The sequence below is a fragment of the Caloenas nicobarica genome, chromosome 1 (assembly GCF_036013445.1).
Source record: "Caloenas nicobarica isolate bCalNic1 chromosome 1, bCalNic1.hap1, whole genome shotgun sequence".
Classification (NCBI taxonomy): Eukaryota; Metazoa; Chordata; class Aves; order Columbiformes; family Columbidae; genus Caloenas; species Caloenas nicobarica.
This window is the reverse complement of record NC_088245.1, coordinates 33,438,668-33,454,985: the sequence shown is the minus strand read 5'-3', so window position 1 is coordinate 33,454,985 and position 16,318 is coordinate 33,438,668. Positions and strand designations below refer to the sequence as shown.

At 39.3% G+C, this 16,318-nt stretch overlaps 1 protein-coding gene across 1 annotated transcript in view; it reads left to right on the top strand.

Annotated features, from left to right (window-relative positions):
* The window catches only part of NELL2 (neural EGFL like 2), a 154,065-nt gene that overhangs the window by 30,970 nt on the left and 106,777 nt on the right, over positions 1-16,318 (top strand). The window contains exons 4-9 of the mRNA XM_065648237.1: positions 4,745-4,918; positions 5,027-5,123; positions 9,824-9,896; positions 10,074-10,156; positions 11,219-11,347; positions 12,620-12,722. Of these exons, the coding sequence (XP_065504309.1) occupies positions 4,745-4,918; positions 5,027-5,123; positions 9,824-9,896; positions 10,074-10,156; positions 11,219-11,347; positions 12,620-12,722 (659 nt within the window). The remainder of the gene's footprint in view (positions 1-4,744; positions 4,919-5,026; positions 5,124-9,823; positions 9,897-10,073; positions 10,157-11,218; positions 11,348-12,619; positions 12,723-16,318) is intronic.

Below are 16,318 nucleotides of genomic sequence, written 5' to 3'. Positions count from 1 at the left end.
TTTCAACCTCTCTTCACTAGGGATCTCTGCTTTCAAATAGGTAATAACTGCAACATTTAAGAGTATTTGAGGAAGTCTTTCAGAGAGTCTTGATTTAGTCTCTCTCTGTCATGTTAACAAGCATTTCATCCTGGACCCCACAAACCTTGCTGCAAGAATGTTTGTTTTTACCAAAGGATTTGGTTTTAATGAATGGATCAGCATTTTAGAACAAAGATATCCTATGTCATAACATTATCGGCTTGCTTTAAAACTGTATTCAGCATAAGAAAGGGACAGAAACTGAATTAGTGGCTTTCCTCTCCACTGTGCACTTGCACTAAGTGCTACCAACTTATCCAGAGAAGTGAAGACCGGTTTTTTTATTTATCACTCCCCAGCAAAACTGCCAGTCATCTCCTCCCTACATGAAGCTCCAGATAGTCAGGCAAAAGGGCGAAGCCAATAAGGCCCAGTGGTAGTGTAAAGGGAGAGGTGAGGACTAGTTTTTTACAGGTATAGTACAGTTGCCACTTGGTGTTTAGAATCCCTATGGGGATATTTTGATGCCATATTGTTCTAGTTACATCTTCATAATCTACACCCAGCAGAATTGCTTACTGCTATTGTAGCCACAGTTTGCAATGAATAGGGTCTACTGAGTAGGATGTCTTTTTTTAATGTTTTATGTAATTATACCTAACAAAAAAGTTATGACTTTCGTATTAAAAATCTTCAGGTAAAGAATTTTATAAGCAATGGAGATATGGATTTTAAGTTTTTTCTTAAGTACATACTCCTCTTTAATTTTTTTGGTTCTCCTTTTCTTCTTGGTGTATATCAAAGAGCTGTGAAGAACTCTTTTAACACTATACTTACAAATGTGAGCTGTAAAAGTTAAAAAAAAAAAAAAAAGCAACCCACACTGTAATAAATTCCTGAGCAGCAGTCATGATTTCTTGCCTTTATCTTCTAAAGTATTTGTCTACATGCTGGAAATGGAAGTTGATTTTTATTAGTTGCCTGGAGTAAGAGTAGGCAGCTACAGTGTGCATTTGCTGTATGAGCAGGGATGCCAAATGAGGGAGTGAGCCATCAAAGACTTGGCATTACCAATGCTGGCTGTAGCTGGAAGGGCCGTACATCCCTCTTCTCAAAGGCTGCTACTACGTACACCAGGACCATCTGATGTTTTACCTCCTACATCTCTAGCTTTTTGCTGTACATCCTGACTTTTACTTCCACAGTCTCCCTCGTGCTGGTCTGTCACAGCCTGAGGAGCAGGTCCTGCCCAGGCTCCTGCAGACCACGTGCCCTTCGCCGGGACGGGCAGTAGCAGCTTCACAGCTGAGCAGATCTGCTGGCTCTCAACTCTTATCCAGCAGTGATGATGGATGAGTGCTGGGCAGCAGAGAAAACATTGCTGTGTTCTGTCTCAAATTCCTCTGGGGCATTTAAGACAGTATTCTTTCTCTTATGAAGATAGGCTCAGCCTTACTCAGTACATAAGGGTTTGCTGTCTGACTGGTTTCCAAGCAGAGTGGCTGATCTTATGGTGGCCTTGGCTGTTGCCTTTGCAATGATCATGCATGCACAGACTCATCTGCAGAGATGTAACAACCTTTTTTCAGGTTGGCATTTTCTTATCCATATGTCAAATGTAGTAAACCTAAGCACATATAATCTCTCTACTAAATTAAATCCATTTGACCCAAAGCATGTGCGGTTTTCAAGAGGTTAAAATCAAGTAGACTGGTATTGATTAAACAACCACAGAGATCATGGACATTAGTAAAGGAGGAAGCAGCTTCTGCTGTTGTGTTGTCTTTCTCATTATGGTTTATTTTTCACTCCAAGACCCATTTGCAGCATAGAAGAGCGCCTTGGAGCTGTTGGGAGAGGCAGTAATGATGTTAGTAATGGGAATTCTTGAGCTGATGCTCTCCCTGCAATGGCTGGGCTGGGCTGATATGGACAAAAAACCAGTGATTCAGCTGATGGAGTTCCCCTGAAACTTTTCAGTAATGAGATTCTTGTTTAGGAGAAGACTGCAGTATGATGCAGTTATTATGTCCTTTGGGAGTATGTCCTATAGGAACTAAGATCACTCTCTTTTCTCTCTCAAAAGATTAGTAATCCTGAGCATACAGAGAAGTATATTTTCGTCACTATAAATGGATTTTTAAAGTCCAGATGTATCTGTTAATGCTTAGCCTACTTTCTCAAAGACTCTTCCAAACCTTTGGAAAGCATGTACCCAAGTGTTACAGCCTCACAGATGGCATGAGAAGCCTCACCGGGGGTAGACCTTGGATTTCCACCCATATCTGTCAGTGCTGAGGCTTGTCCTGTCTTCTGAGGCTCATGAGACTGAGCCAGAGCCATTTAAGTCCAAGCAGTTAGGCAAATCTAGAAAAGCAGAATAGCAAGCACAGTATTTTGAAAAAAATAAAGTGGAAGTGATAAACTTTCACTTCCCTGGGTCTCGGTGTTAGGACGTTAGTTCAGGCTGAAGGGAATATTCTTCCAGCTGTCATTCCACTTGCTTTTCTAATTTTTCTTGCAGCCTCTACAGATTATTAGTAAAACATAGATTATTCTCCTAATAATTCTCCTTATGGCTGTTATTTTCTTTTCTATTTTGATGCACATTTTCTCTAACAATCATCAAGCCTTTGGAAGGTAGATGTATTTCTTAGTTTACCAAATGGACCAACAAAAGAGGTTGCCTGCGTATCTCAAAACAGTGCGTTAATCATAGTTAAAACAAAGCCCCGAGTGTCCCCAGTTTTTGCGCAGCTTTGCGTAGCATTTTTCCTTGCTTATTGCAGCATCATTGAATGTCAGCACCTTTCTCAGCAGTTCTTAATTCCTGAATTTTTTACAGTGGGTCGTCTTTTGATTGGGAAATTCATGTTTCATTCTGAGAGATTTCCTTATCTTACTTGCATAAGTGAGCATTCATTTTATACCTTCTGTACTGACTGTATGTCTACTGGTGTAGCTTGTTCGCTGCCTGCATCTTTGTGTGCTGGCATCAGTTCTCTCATTGAAGAGAGCAGGAGCTATCTCTTGGTTCTACCAGGAGATAATATTTCAACATATCCATCCCTTTCTTCTTCTAGATTGTATCTTCAATGGGGTGGAGATGCTTAAAAGTTGCTGGAGGACTCCAGTTTTCTAACATTCCCCTTCTTCCTTAGGTTGAGAGTGACCTTATTTTTATCCTTGAAGCTTGAGTTATGAAGGAAGTTATTAAGTTGACTGATGTCCTGCCACTATTGCCCAATTTTTTTCGAGCCAGACCTTCAATTAGTTTACGCTTCTTGCCAATGCAAAAATGATTTTTGGGCCACGAGGAGGTAAATTATCTCAGATTATAAAATATATTGCTGACTCTAGTGAACTACTGTGTTAATACTGGTGAGGAAGAATAAATTGCCCTTTACCAGTTTTGCCAAAGGGTAATTGTTATTGTGCTGTCACTAGGCATGTTCCACTGTGAAATGCCATGAAGGAAGATGTGCAGTGAACCCAGCCTCTTCCTAGGGAAAATGATGGTACAAGATGGTTTTGATTTGGTCTCATCTTCACTCTTGAAAACTGCAATCATTTTCTTGTCTGTTCTTTAATATAGAGACCTTGTTCAAGTAAATGACATCACCCTAAAACACATGTGCACTCAGATTGCAAACCGCTGTCATGGCTGATTGGAGATGTAGCAGCAAAACCAGACAAAAATGAATTGTCCATTCTCTCAGTTGTGCATCTCGCCACATACTGTGTTATTTTCCTTGCTCTTTAGCTGTAGGCTGCATGTGATTATTAGAGATTCTCCATTTCTGTTTTTCTTTCCTGTTTTAAAAGCATTTGCAGGGAGGGGACACTTTAAAATGAAAAACATAGTACTTAAAAGACAAATGTTTTGTCAAGCTTGTTCCCAGAAGAGGTCTGGTATGCAAGAAATAGGCCTAAGTACCAAGTTTAGTTATGGGGTGATTTTTAAATTGATCTGCTGGAGTTTCACCAGCAAAACTTGTGTTTGCAATGTGCAAATCTAGCGTATGGTGGACTTGGTACAGCTGCAATACTGTATTTTTACCATGTATATACATATATACATATATGTATGTACATATACACACACGTATATATTAATATATGTGCACACACACCAATACACATACTTATTTAACAAAGCAGATATGTACACATTATAAATTGTTCTGAAGAGTTAGCGCTTCTTGATTTTGTATTTCTTTGGAGAAATTTCATTACGAAAAATGGAAGGGGTGTTAACAGTACATCCAAAAGCAAACAAAGCAGTATCCAGTCTTGGTTCTTGCTTGCTTCCCTGATTGGTAATGATTAATTATGTCTTTATCACAAAAGTTAGTGTTGTTTTCCATGCATTCGTGCCTTCAGAGTATCCTTACTGTGCTTTCAGGATATGAAGCATTTATTCATAATAGGGTAACTATATTTTCAATCATATTGTGTTATGGAAAATACTTTCTTAGCAGAAAAAAATATTTGGCTTCGGATCTTGTGTACTTACATGACAATTGGAACCTGCTGTTGTGTGTTATTAAGAAGAAAGATGCAGTGCAAATCTGGAAAGTGTCTACTTTCATCTTTGTGTCTCCTTGCTTGTTTTTCCCTCTCTTTTAAATTGTCCCTACATCATAATGAGAAGTTGTGTTATGTAAAATGTTGCTGTGCTAATAAGAATGGTTCATGACATGATGATGCTTTTGTGGTACAGGTACCTGGAGCTGGAAAGCAGCGGTCATCGGAATGAAATCAGGTTGCATTATCGTTCAGGCAGTCATCGCTCCCACACAGAAGTATTCCCATACATTTTGGCAGATGATAAATGGCACAGGCTTTCCTTAGCCATCAGTGCCTCTCACTTGATTTTACATGTGGACTGCAACAAGTAAGTAAAGAGTGTTTTTTGATAAGAAGTTATCACATTTGGAACATTCCAGCTCTGAGTAAATTAACTGATGATAACCTGGGACTTTGTTTTGCCCTTCCTTTTCAGAATTTATGAGAGAGTGGTGGAGAAGCCATTCATGGACTTACCTTTGGGTACAACCTTTTGGCTGGGACAGAGGAATAATGCACATGGTTATTTTAAGGTATGCATTCCCTGAAAGGAAAATAGTGAGCTTATATAACAATGATTAAGGGACTGGAGCATCTTTCATAGGAGGAGAGGCTGAGAGAGCTGGGATTGTTCAGCCTAGAGAAGAGAAGCTCAGGGTCAATCTCATCAGTGGGTATAAATACCTGAATGTGTGGTGGGAATGAAGATGAGGGATCCACACTCTTCCCAGCTGTGCCCACTGACAGGCTGAGGATTAATAGGCAAAAACTGAAACACCTGAAATTCCATTTGAACATAACAAAACAGTTCTACTGTGAGGTTGGTCAGAATAAGATTAATATGGAGCTATCCAGATGCCATTTGGACACAGTCCTGGGCAACCTGCTGTGGCTGATCCTGCTTGAGCAGGGGAGTTGGAGTAGATGATCCTAGGAGACGCCTCCCGACCTCAACCAGTCTGTGCTTCTGTAATCATAATAGTTCCGAGTGTTGTGTATCAGCGTATCTGATGCAGTGAGCTGTGTTTCCATCAAACTGGACTGCACTAAATAAAGTTGCAGATCTGCAAGCACAGGGCCCAGTTGTCACCAAATGACACAGCCAAGAGCAGCCTAAGACAGGGAAAGGTAAATGGCCAAGTGCAACAGAATTCCAGGAGATACATCATAGAATTGTTTTGGTGGGAAAAGACCTTTAAGATCATTAAGCCGACTGTTAACCTGACACTGGCACTAAACCATGTCCCTAAGAACCTCATCTACACACCTAAACACCTCCAGGGATGGTGACTCAACTAGTTCCCCTGGGCAGCCTGTTCCAATGCCTGACAACCCTTTTAGTGAAGAAATTTTTCCTGACATCAAATCTGAACCTCCCGTGGTGCAACTTGAAGCCATTTTGTCTTGTCCTATCACTTGCTACTTTGGAAAAGAGACTGACACCCTCCTCGCTACAAGCTCTGTTTCATAGCTAGATGCATTTTTTGTGTGTGTCACAGAACACCGCAGTCTAGGGAATTCCAATTTCATTGCCTTTATAAGATTTGGATTTCATCGCAGTATCTTCGTGGCTCAGAAATGAATGAGATGACCAGCATCAATGAAGAGAATGCTTTTTTCCACAGAGGAAGAATATTTTTACATGCTTTTTTTGCTTACTGCTTCTGCTTTGACACACATATATAGCAAGCACCTGGTGTTTAGCAAGATGGAAGAAGTGAATGCTATGTTGAACTGGAGTGTAAATTTTGATTCCTCTGAGTCCATTAGGTAGCATTCATTGGTCACAGGACCTGTCAGTGGTTTGGCCTCAGTCTTCTCTGGAGCTGCTTTAACAAATGATGGCATCCCTGTGGATCCCTTCCACACTGTAGTCCTGTTTTCCTCCTTGTAGGTATCTTTTTACTTCTCCTGCAAAACAGAATTGATGATGTTGATCCCAGACTGAATAACTTTTTAAAATATGGCCTGCTAAATCGTTTTTTCAGTGTAAAACATTTCGACCGTGGTTTTCACAGCAAGTTCTGTGCTTTTGTGCCAAAATCAGTTTTCGGATGTTGAAATACTGTTTGCTATACTTAAATGCTAATTTATGTCCTTGTTGTATATGAACCAGTGGGCACTCAGATTTGAAAGCTGAAGCATGACTTTGGTTTTATTTTTCAATTCAATATGTGTTTTCGTTTCCTCCAAAAGACTAAGAGGATGTCTGCTAAACAAGATGCAAAATTATATGTCTATCTTAAATAAGCAGTTGACTCCAAGAATAAAATCAGAAAATATTGATGCACTGCTTAAATTGATCTCAGATACACTTTGTTTATTGTACACACTTATATTAATAATTAATAGTTTTTAAAATATTCCTTTTTTTTTTGTGCTTTCTCAGTTTTTGACTTGATTATATTCTTATTTCTGCCAAATTGTATTCACTGTGAAGAAGCTCATTAGGTGTAGAATAATAAGTACTCCAGTAGTGGATTGTGTTTTTTGTTTGCTTCTTTCTTTTCAAGAAGGATAAAATTAAACAAAATACGTGGAGAATTTTGCCTCAGTTACAAATATAAGCCAGCTTAACAGAAATACAGAAATGGACAGCTGTTAGAGGAGCGTTGATATAGCTAAAACATACTGTGCTAAGTGATTTCTTTAGCATAATATAGTACCAATGGTCAAACTGCATCTGAAAATGTGACATGTAAGACAGGAGATTCACCGGTTTAGACGAGGAGGACTTTCAAAACTTCCTCGTGTTTTGGAGAGCCTATCTTTTTAGATGCTAGCTGTGGGACAACTCCTACTGATCTGATTTTGAGAGGTCCATGTGCTTAGCTATTTCCAAAAATTGGACTGCTTTGAGTGATTAAATGGCTTGTCCAGAGGGATAAAAGTACTCTAAATCATTAGTCACTCTAAAAAGATTTTATTTGGCTGTATTTGATTTTGGACCTCATATTGCTACACTAAACCGATGTGCCAGGAGATGTATTCATGCTGGGATGTATTTGTACTTGTTTCACCTTAAGGTCTGAAGTCTGAGAGAGCAATACTGGCTATCTGATTTCTGGTACCATGTAACTTCTCTCGGTACCTGGCATCCAGCGGTGTGTTAATTTGAATCCCTAGATTATTTAGGAGCCTGTGCAAAGCCTCTTATGTACTGTCAGAAGGTTCTGATTTGGGAGCCCAGTTGGGGTAGATCTCACAGCTCCCTGTTGTTATTTTGGGAGAACGAGAAGGAACCTGAATTCCTGGCAAGTGGCAGAATCAGCTCATATCACAGCTGATATATGATGAATAATGCTCCTCAAATAGTTGGAGGAGCTTTCCTGTTGGAAAATAGCTAAATGATCTGCATACTGGCTAATGCGTTCAGAGGCTTTTAAGGTTGAATGGGTTGGACCTTGCCATTCCTCCTTTTCATGAAAATGCCGTAACTCGGGTTGACATGAGTTTGAAATTGATGACTCCAAGGAAGGAAGGGAGGATACAGTGAGCTTTCTGGTGTGCTCTTTAAAGAGGTCTTTGCTCCTGACTTCCAGAACATGTGCTGTGGAAAGTCCTGATGTGAAGCCCTCTCTCAGGCACACTTATTTCTTCACTATTAGAATCATAGGATCATTCTGGTTGGAAGAGACCCTCAGGATCATTGAGTCCAACCACAACCTAACCTAACTCTAGCACTAAACCATGTCCCTAAGAGCCTCGTCTGTATGCCTTTTAAACACCTCCACTTCCCTGGGCAGCCTGTTGCACTGTTTCACCACCCTCTCTGTGAAGAATTTTTTCCTAATATCCAATGTAAACCTCCCCTGATGCAACTTGAGGCCATTTCCTTTTGTCCTAGCACTTGCTACTTGGGAGAAGAGACCAACACCCTCCATGCTACAACCTCCTTTCAGGTAGTTGTAGGGACCGATAAGGTCTCCCCTCAGCCTTCTTTTCTCCAGGTTAAACAGCCCCAGCTCCCTCAACCACTCCTCATAAGACTTGTGCTCCAGACCCCTCACCAGCTTCATCCCCCACCTCTGCACTCTCTCCAGCACCTCAAGACGTTTCCTATAGTGAGGGGCCCAAAAGTGAGTCGCTGGAGTTCCTTGTGCAGCACTGGGGAGCATCCAGTAGCCCTAGATCATAGCTTTGTTGTTAAGGTGGAAAGGTAGGCATGGTACTTAAATACCCTCTTAGTTGCTCTCCGGTGACACCTGCTCTTCTCTGTAGGTCACTTAGGCTGCTAAGTCACCCCATGTCATTCACTGGAGGTCAAAATTCTGGTTCTTTGACTTTGCAACATCTGTATTGAACACCATGTGTATGTGGATGAAATGCTGACTTTTGCATTTAGTTTGTATTGTGTTCTTAGTGTTGTGAAACATTATCAGCGTGTTGTAATTATTTTGCTTTTCCTCCTAAGAAGGAGTTTTGGAGATGCGGGTAGGGAGTCATGGATGAAAGTGACATCTGGAGTGAATATGATGGGATAGCTCACTTTGAAGTTATTATTTGGCCTTTGCTTTTGGAGAGCAGCAAGGTGGCTGCTAGTTGTATCTTAACGACTAAGGATGCATGTAAATTCTGCCTGCAAGCATGGGATCTATTCTTCTGGGTGAAACTGGCCCTTTCCAGATGGTATAGTTAAATTTCATGCTAAACTTCCCATTCCCTCAAAGTCTTGACGACATGTGACTCGGCAGCTGTGTAACAGACATGTTGTTTCTCAGCATTCTGCATGCTTTATGCAAAGATCCCCATCAAAGTCATAAAGGTTTTGCATGAATGTGCTTTTCCTGACTCAAGTTTCTTTAATCTTCACTTCTGCTTGACAGTTATAGCCTAGTGAAACATTTGCATTTTATTTAAAAGTGTTTCAAAGTAACTGAAACTGCAGCTGTTTTTCAAATTACTTTTAAAGGTCATTTTCAAGCTTTTCTGCAATGGCTAACTAAAAATAACAATGAATTCAAAACAACCAAACTCTTGCCACATAATTACATCTTGACATTTAATGTCATGTCTTTAAAAAAGATTCAGCAAGTCTGTATTAGTACCTCTGTCTATTTTACTTTCTCTTTATTCTTCTATCATTGCCTTTGGTCCAAGCAAGAAGCTGTGTATTTATAAGTATTGTTTTTATCAGGCAGTTTTTTTGTGTAGGCTTTAATGTGAATGAAAAACATAATTTTGACAGGTAAAAATAATGCATCCTTTTTTTTCCCTCTCCACTTACACATAGGGTATAATGCAAGATGTGCAATTACTTGTCATGCCTCAAGGATTTATTTCTCAATGCCCAGATCTTAATCGCAGTAAGTCTATTAATTCTTATACAATAAAATGGAAGGTGTGCTTTGTACCTACTTTCTCTCCTACAGGCTTTCTTAAAACCTTGAATTTCAGTGTATCGGTTGTCAACTTTGATATCATTGAACCTATTGTGAATACATGGGAGTTTTCTTATTAATATGCATATTTTGTTATTCTAGCATGTCCAACTTGTAATGACTTCCATGGACTTGTGCAGAAAATTATGGAACTGCAAGACATTTTAGCCAAAACATCAGCTAAGGTAATGTTTACTAGGAGCCATGGCATAGAAGAAATGAGGAATCAAAGGCTTTAATTACTGTCTTTTTAGATTATTTGTGCATATATGGGGATGTGCGTGTGTGTGTGTAAGGTCCCTGCATGATATGTTTATATGATATGTTTCTATTTGTATATCTGTGCCTAGTGTCTGTACACAAATTCTCAGTTCAGAGAGCTTTCGTGTGTTTTAATATTTTTGTAGAATCATCTTTTAATAATAAACAGAATCCAAATCCTTGAGTAAGGAAAGAGCTCTTAGATATTCAAGATGTATCTATTAGGCCAAAAGTCAATAAACCTAAAATGAAGTAGGTTACTGTGCTTGTAGTGCTTATTGCATCAAGACCTACTGGTTGAAGACTTTTCTAGACCTGAGCTGCCAAAGGCATATTCAGACAAAATACAGGCAAGACAAGGAATTGATAATCCAAAGCAGCTTTTTATTATTTTTTCCCCTCAAAATATCACATCAAAAGCATTAATATCTGCCAGTGAACGTAGACTAGTCTTCTGCTTTTAAATGTCAGTTCTTTAGATGTCTACATGAATGCTGTTACCTGGCTAATTTGGCACACAAATGATAAAAATACCTTGGTTGAAGTGGAAGAACAGTTGCTAACATGTTGGTTTTGACCTTTACCTCCACTTCTGCCTCTTTGATCAGATTCAGGTCTTCCGTGCATAACCTAATATCTGCAAGTTGTTGACATAGAGCAAGATTCTTGATCAGTTCACATATACAGAGATAAGAAATCAGGGACCATACTAGTCTTGACCTAGTCACTTTTTTTCATTATGCCCCTGATATTACTAGTGAAAGATGAAATACATTGTGTCTTGCTTCTTAATATCCATCTCCTAATGACTGATGGTTTAATCATAATGTATTTGATAATAATTGTTTTAGTATTATTGACTGCATTTTCCTACATGTATTCTCTCATCTGCATGCTTGACGATAAGGAGGACAGTTTCAATCATGTCTATACTAATGTGGAAACCACTTACAAATTCAAAACTTTTTTGTGAACTGTAAATGCAGTTGTCCCAAGCCGAGCAGAGGATGAACAAGTTGGATCAGTGCTACTGTGAAAGGACCTGCACAATGAAAGGCACGACTTACAGAGAGTTCGAGTCCTGGACAGATGGCTGTAAGAACTGCACTTGCATGGTATGGCTACAATTTGAGTAGAGACTCAGGAACTCTAGTGTTTCCTCTGATTACAATGTTATTGTTATTGAGGCAAATAATGAGAAAATGTCCAGGTGTACGCTAGGTAGTAACAACAAAGTGCTAGATAACAGGTTCTAAATCTGAGGAATAGTGTTAATAAATAAGTTTTCCTATTGTTTCAGCAGTGCCAGCATTTGTAGCTCTCCTATATCACCATGGGCAGATGCTATGCAGTATAGTTAGCTATCATGTTATTCCCATGCACTGAGTTGCAAATGGTTTCTCTCTCTGCTTTTTGTCACTATGAGCACAGCCTCTTTCTTAGTAAATGATTTAATATATCCCTTGTGTCTGATTCTCATTGGTTACCTTTGGTTACATCTCAATAAGTAATGAAGAGTAAAATGTCAGGGTCATATGCATGCTCTGTTATATCACAAATGGAAAAGATTAGTTAGGTGTCTGGAAGATTCCCAAAGGTATCACAGCTCCAGAAGTGACTGGAAGTATCCTTTCAGGTAGCAAACCATGGCATCTTTGTTATTGTCCATTCATGTAAAACACATTAATACCATTTGAACTCATTGAATTCCTAATCCAAAGACTATTAGAAATTAGTAAAAAGGGAGCTGTTGTCTGTACTGCACCTTGGATTGATTTGCTGCTATCTGTAATTTGCTAAATGGTTCTCCTTAAGCTCAGTATGATTTTGATCTTTGTATTTCTGGAGGGATATTCATTTTGCTTTTGGTGTTTTGTGGTTGACAAGATGACGACTTAGTTCATGGTATCAAATCTGGCTGATAGCTTTTAAAATTCTTTGAATTTAGTGTTAAATGCATTACGTATTTTTGCCTCAGATTTTTTTTGCAGCTTTGTTATTACTATTATTACTATTATTACTTATTAGAAATGTACTGTCTCTTATGTAAAAATCAGAAGGCAGAGTATTGTTCTGTGAGGCTATTATTTCACATTAATCTGTCAATTTACTGCTGATTGGCAGAATGTTTTACTTCCAAATAGATTTGCATCTAAAAATTTTTTTTTATCATTATCATCTCAAAGATCACATCATACATGTCTAAAAGATTGTAAAGCTGTAGTGTCTGTTCTTGTACTTATTAAAAGAACCATGTTAAAATGTCTTTTTTTGGGTATTGTTAGAGAGTTCATTGCACTGAAAATAAATTTTTAAGCTCCTGTGTTAGAGAACATCTCTGCTCTTGCTAAATATAACTACCAGTTAAGCGCCTTTTATTCTTCTAGAATGGTACTGTGCAGTGCGAAGCTTTGATTTGCCCCCATTCTGACTGCCCGCTTAACTCTGCCCTGGCGTATGTGGATGGCAAATGCTGCAAAGAATGTCAATGTAAGTTTTACTGTGGTGTTTCCTTCTTAGACATTTTTTGTAATCTGTAAAGAAAATGAACCTTCCTGTAAACATGTCAGTGAAAGAACTGGTCAGGGGATGAAATATGTGGGTTGAGGAATCAGGGAACTTAGACTCCTCTGAAAGATTTTGGGAAGTGGTTAACCTAGAACATTTTTTATTATTCAGGTGGGGGATATTTTGTTTGTTTTAGTTATACTGAGTTGGGGTGGGGTTTTTTTGCCTTTTTTTTTTTTTTAGCATAGATATTTCTTATCAGTGTTTAAAAAGAAAAAAAAGTTATTTAAAAAATTTTCTGCAGACTTCCATAGTCTACATTTTAAGACGAAACTGCTAGAAATTCAAGAAGAATTGCCTTGTATTTGTTTTGACTGGTGTTTCTAATACCTCTATCACAAGAAGAATGTACTTTCCACCTTACATTATAATGCTTGAAATGAAGGTTCAGATTTATGATTCTTCTGTAATTAAAGGAAGAGAAAACTCATACTAGACCCAAGAGATCAGCAAAAACCAGACACCTAGAAATGTTATTTCACTAAAGGTCAGACAGAATTATACAGAAAACTGGATAGAGGTAATTTAATATTGTCATTTAAGGTAGGTGATTACCTTTTGGTTTTGTAGCATTTTGGCTTTGTTGCAAATAGGACCAGAGAAGGGGAAATTTAGGTTTTAGGTTAATCACTATCTAGATGGACTGTATAATACTTCAGGTTGATTATGGATGTTTATCGCGCATGTCATAGTTATTTATTTCATACTGTGGTGGAATCCATTCTTGAAATTGAGCATGAGATGCACACACTTCTCCGTTCTGTAAATGCTGAGATTTCTTCTACCGCTATATAAAACTTCTTACAGAGTATAGAGGAATATATAACTGGTTTAAGTGACATGTTGTAAGATGAAATTCAGGAAGATATTTTGTACTCCATTGCTCTTGCTCCCACAGGAGTTTATTAATATTTAATTGTGTTAGAAGTTACACAAACCATCCCATTTTATGAAACCTTAATAACTTACTCAAGTAGATTAATTCTAATTGAGAGGAAATGAAAATACTTTTTTTTTTTTTAACCAGCTACACAGAATTTCCATGCGTATTAGATGGCTCAGGGAATTGGTAATTCAGGGACGTGAGTTGCGTGGAGTTCAACCCTCTATTTGTATCTTTGACATGTTGGCAGAGTTTGAAAACCTGGTCCTCTGAAGTATGTTTTTGTAAAGTACCACCTGTGAATTGAGTTGGGAATTCTTCATCCAGATGTTAATACGGAAGTGCTCACATCATAAGATGTCTTACGAAGTTTTTTTTCTTGGGAGCCTTGACAAAGGTCAAGAAATGTGAATGAGCATATGGACACTGACCTTGTCATAAAGCATTACTGCTTCTTCCCATTAACATACAGTTCTGGTTACAGCACACTGTGAAGTTTACTCTGATATTGCCTTTTTGATATTCTTAATGTTATCAAAAGCTTTTTAGCTTCCAGTGTGGTTAATTTCCTGACAGTACATAACTCAATTTGTAACTACTATGCATATATATAACTTTCTTTGCAAACTACCAGAAAAATGATTAGATCAGAAAAAAAACCTAAAAAATTCTCTTGAAAAATTATTCCTAATTTGATCTAGGTTATTTAAAGTGCCTTTAAAAAAAAAATCAAACAACTTTTGAAGTGGCCAACTCGCTGGAACCAAAGGATGGAGAGTGTAAATTGGAGTCCCATTGACAAAGTAGTTAAATTCCAGTGAAAGACTGTAAAGAGTGGAAGTTAGAGGCAATGGAAACTGTAGGGGCTTCACTTATTCTCCAGGCCAGTTTGGTGGAAATGCTGAGCTGTCACTGAGTTCATAGGTAATGTGCCAGCTGTATCCTGCCTCCTTGGTATCTTCATCTCAAGGTCTGAGCTGACTGCGGTCAGTGTGCTCAGTGACCACAGTTCTTGCTCAAGGGGTCAGAGCTGAATTCTTCTATTTGGACAGTTTCTGAGAATAACTTCTTGTTGTTGTTTTAAATTCTTAGAACAATATCAGAGGATGTGACATCTGACTAGATTATGCAGAGTGAACACAGATGGCTTATAATTGGGTAAGCTGTTAATTAGGGTGTGTTGCTCAAGGGGTGTTGAACAGTCAGTCATAAATGCTGATAAAAAGTGTTGCTTAATACACTGTTCTTTAGCTGTATTTGTTTCAAGACAGAACATAGAATCATAGAACTATAAAATGGTTTGGATTGGAAGGGACCTTTTAAAGGTTATCTAGTCCAAGCCCCCTGCAATGAGCAGGGACATCTTCAACTAGATCCGGTTGCTCAGAGCCCCGTCCAGCCTGGCCTGGAATGTTTCCAGGGATGGGGCATCTACTATCCATCTGGGCAATGTGTGCCAGTGTTTCACCACCCGCATTGTAGAAAATTTCTTCCTCGTGTCTAGCCTGGATCTCCTCTCTTTTAGTTTAAAACCATTACTCCTTGTCCTATTGCAACAAGCCCTGCTAAAAATTATGTCCCTGTCTTTCTTATTGGCCTCTTTTAAGCAATGAAAGGCTGCAATAGGCTGTCCCTGGAGCCTTTTCTTCTCCAGGCTGAACAACCCCAAGTCTCTCAGCCTGTCCTCACAGCAGAGCTGTTCCAGCCCTCTGATCATTTCTGTGGCCTCCTCTGGCCCCTCTCCAACAGGTCCATGTCTTTCCCGTACCGAGGGCTCCAGAGCTGGACGCAGGACTCCAGGTGGGGTCTCACCAGAGCAGAGCAGAGGGGCAGAATCGCCTCCATTGACCTGCTGGCCATGCTCCTTTTGATGCAGCCCAGGATACAGTTGGCTTTCTGTGCGCAGTCAGCTCACGTCCAGTTTTTCATCGCCCAGTATCCCTAAGTTCTTCTCAGCAGGGCTGCTCTCAATCCCTTAATCCCCCAGCCTGTATTGATACTGGGGATTACTCTGACCCAAGGTGCAGGACCTTGCACTTGGCCTTGTTGAACCTCATGATGTTGACACAGGCCCACTTCTTGAGCTTATCCAGGTCCCTCTGGATGGCATCCTATCCTTCAGGCATGTCAGCTGCACCACTCAGTTTGGTGTCGTGTGTGGGTATGGCTGTTTCCTTCCCGGTGTTTGTGGTACCTTGTACCAGATGATGGGCTGTTTCTGCCAAACGGTTTTATGAGAACTGCTCAGGCAGTGGTAGCTGTGGCAGCCTTGTTGCTTTGTCTCACCCAGTGTGGAGTGCTTCCCTCTGCACTTCTTCCTTTCTTCTTCTGCTGGTGTGCAAACAGAGCCACCAAAAGTGAAAAGATTGGGGTCTAATTTAATGACAGCTGGCACAGAAGAGTAAAAAATGTACAGCAGTTAAGGCTTTTACAGTGACCAGCAAGCAGGCTTTACAACTAAAAATTTTTTTTTATTATTTGTTTGTGGTTGGTTTTTTTAATAGTGACTTAGGATGGATTCATTCTACATGGCTTTAGACATTTAGAAATATAATCTGTATTTATACTAGTAAATAAAATAGGACAGGTACAGTCTGGTGGCCCTGGGGCTAGGTGGCACTTGGTGGCTCACATG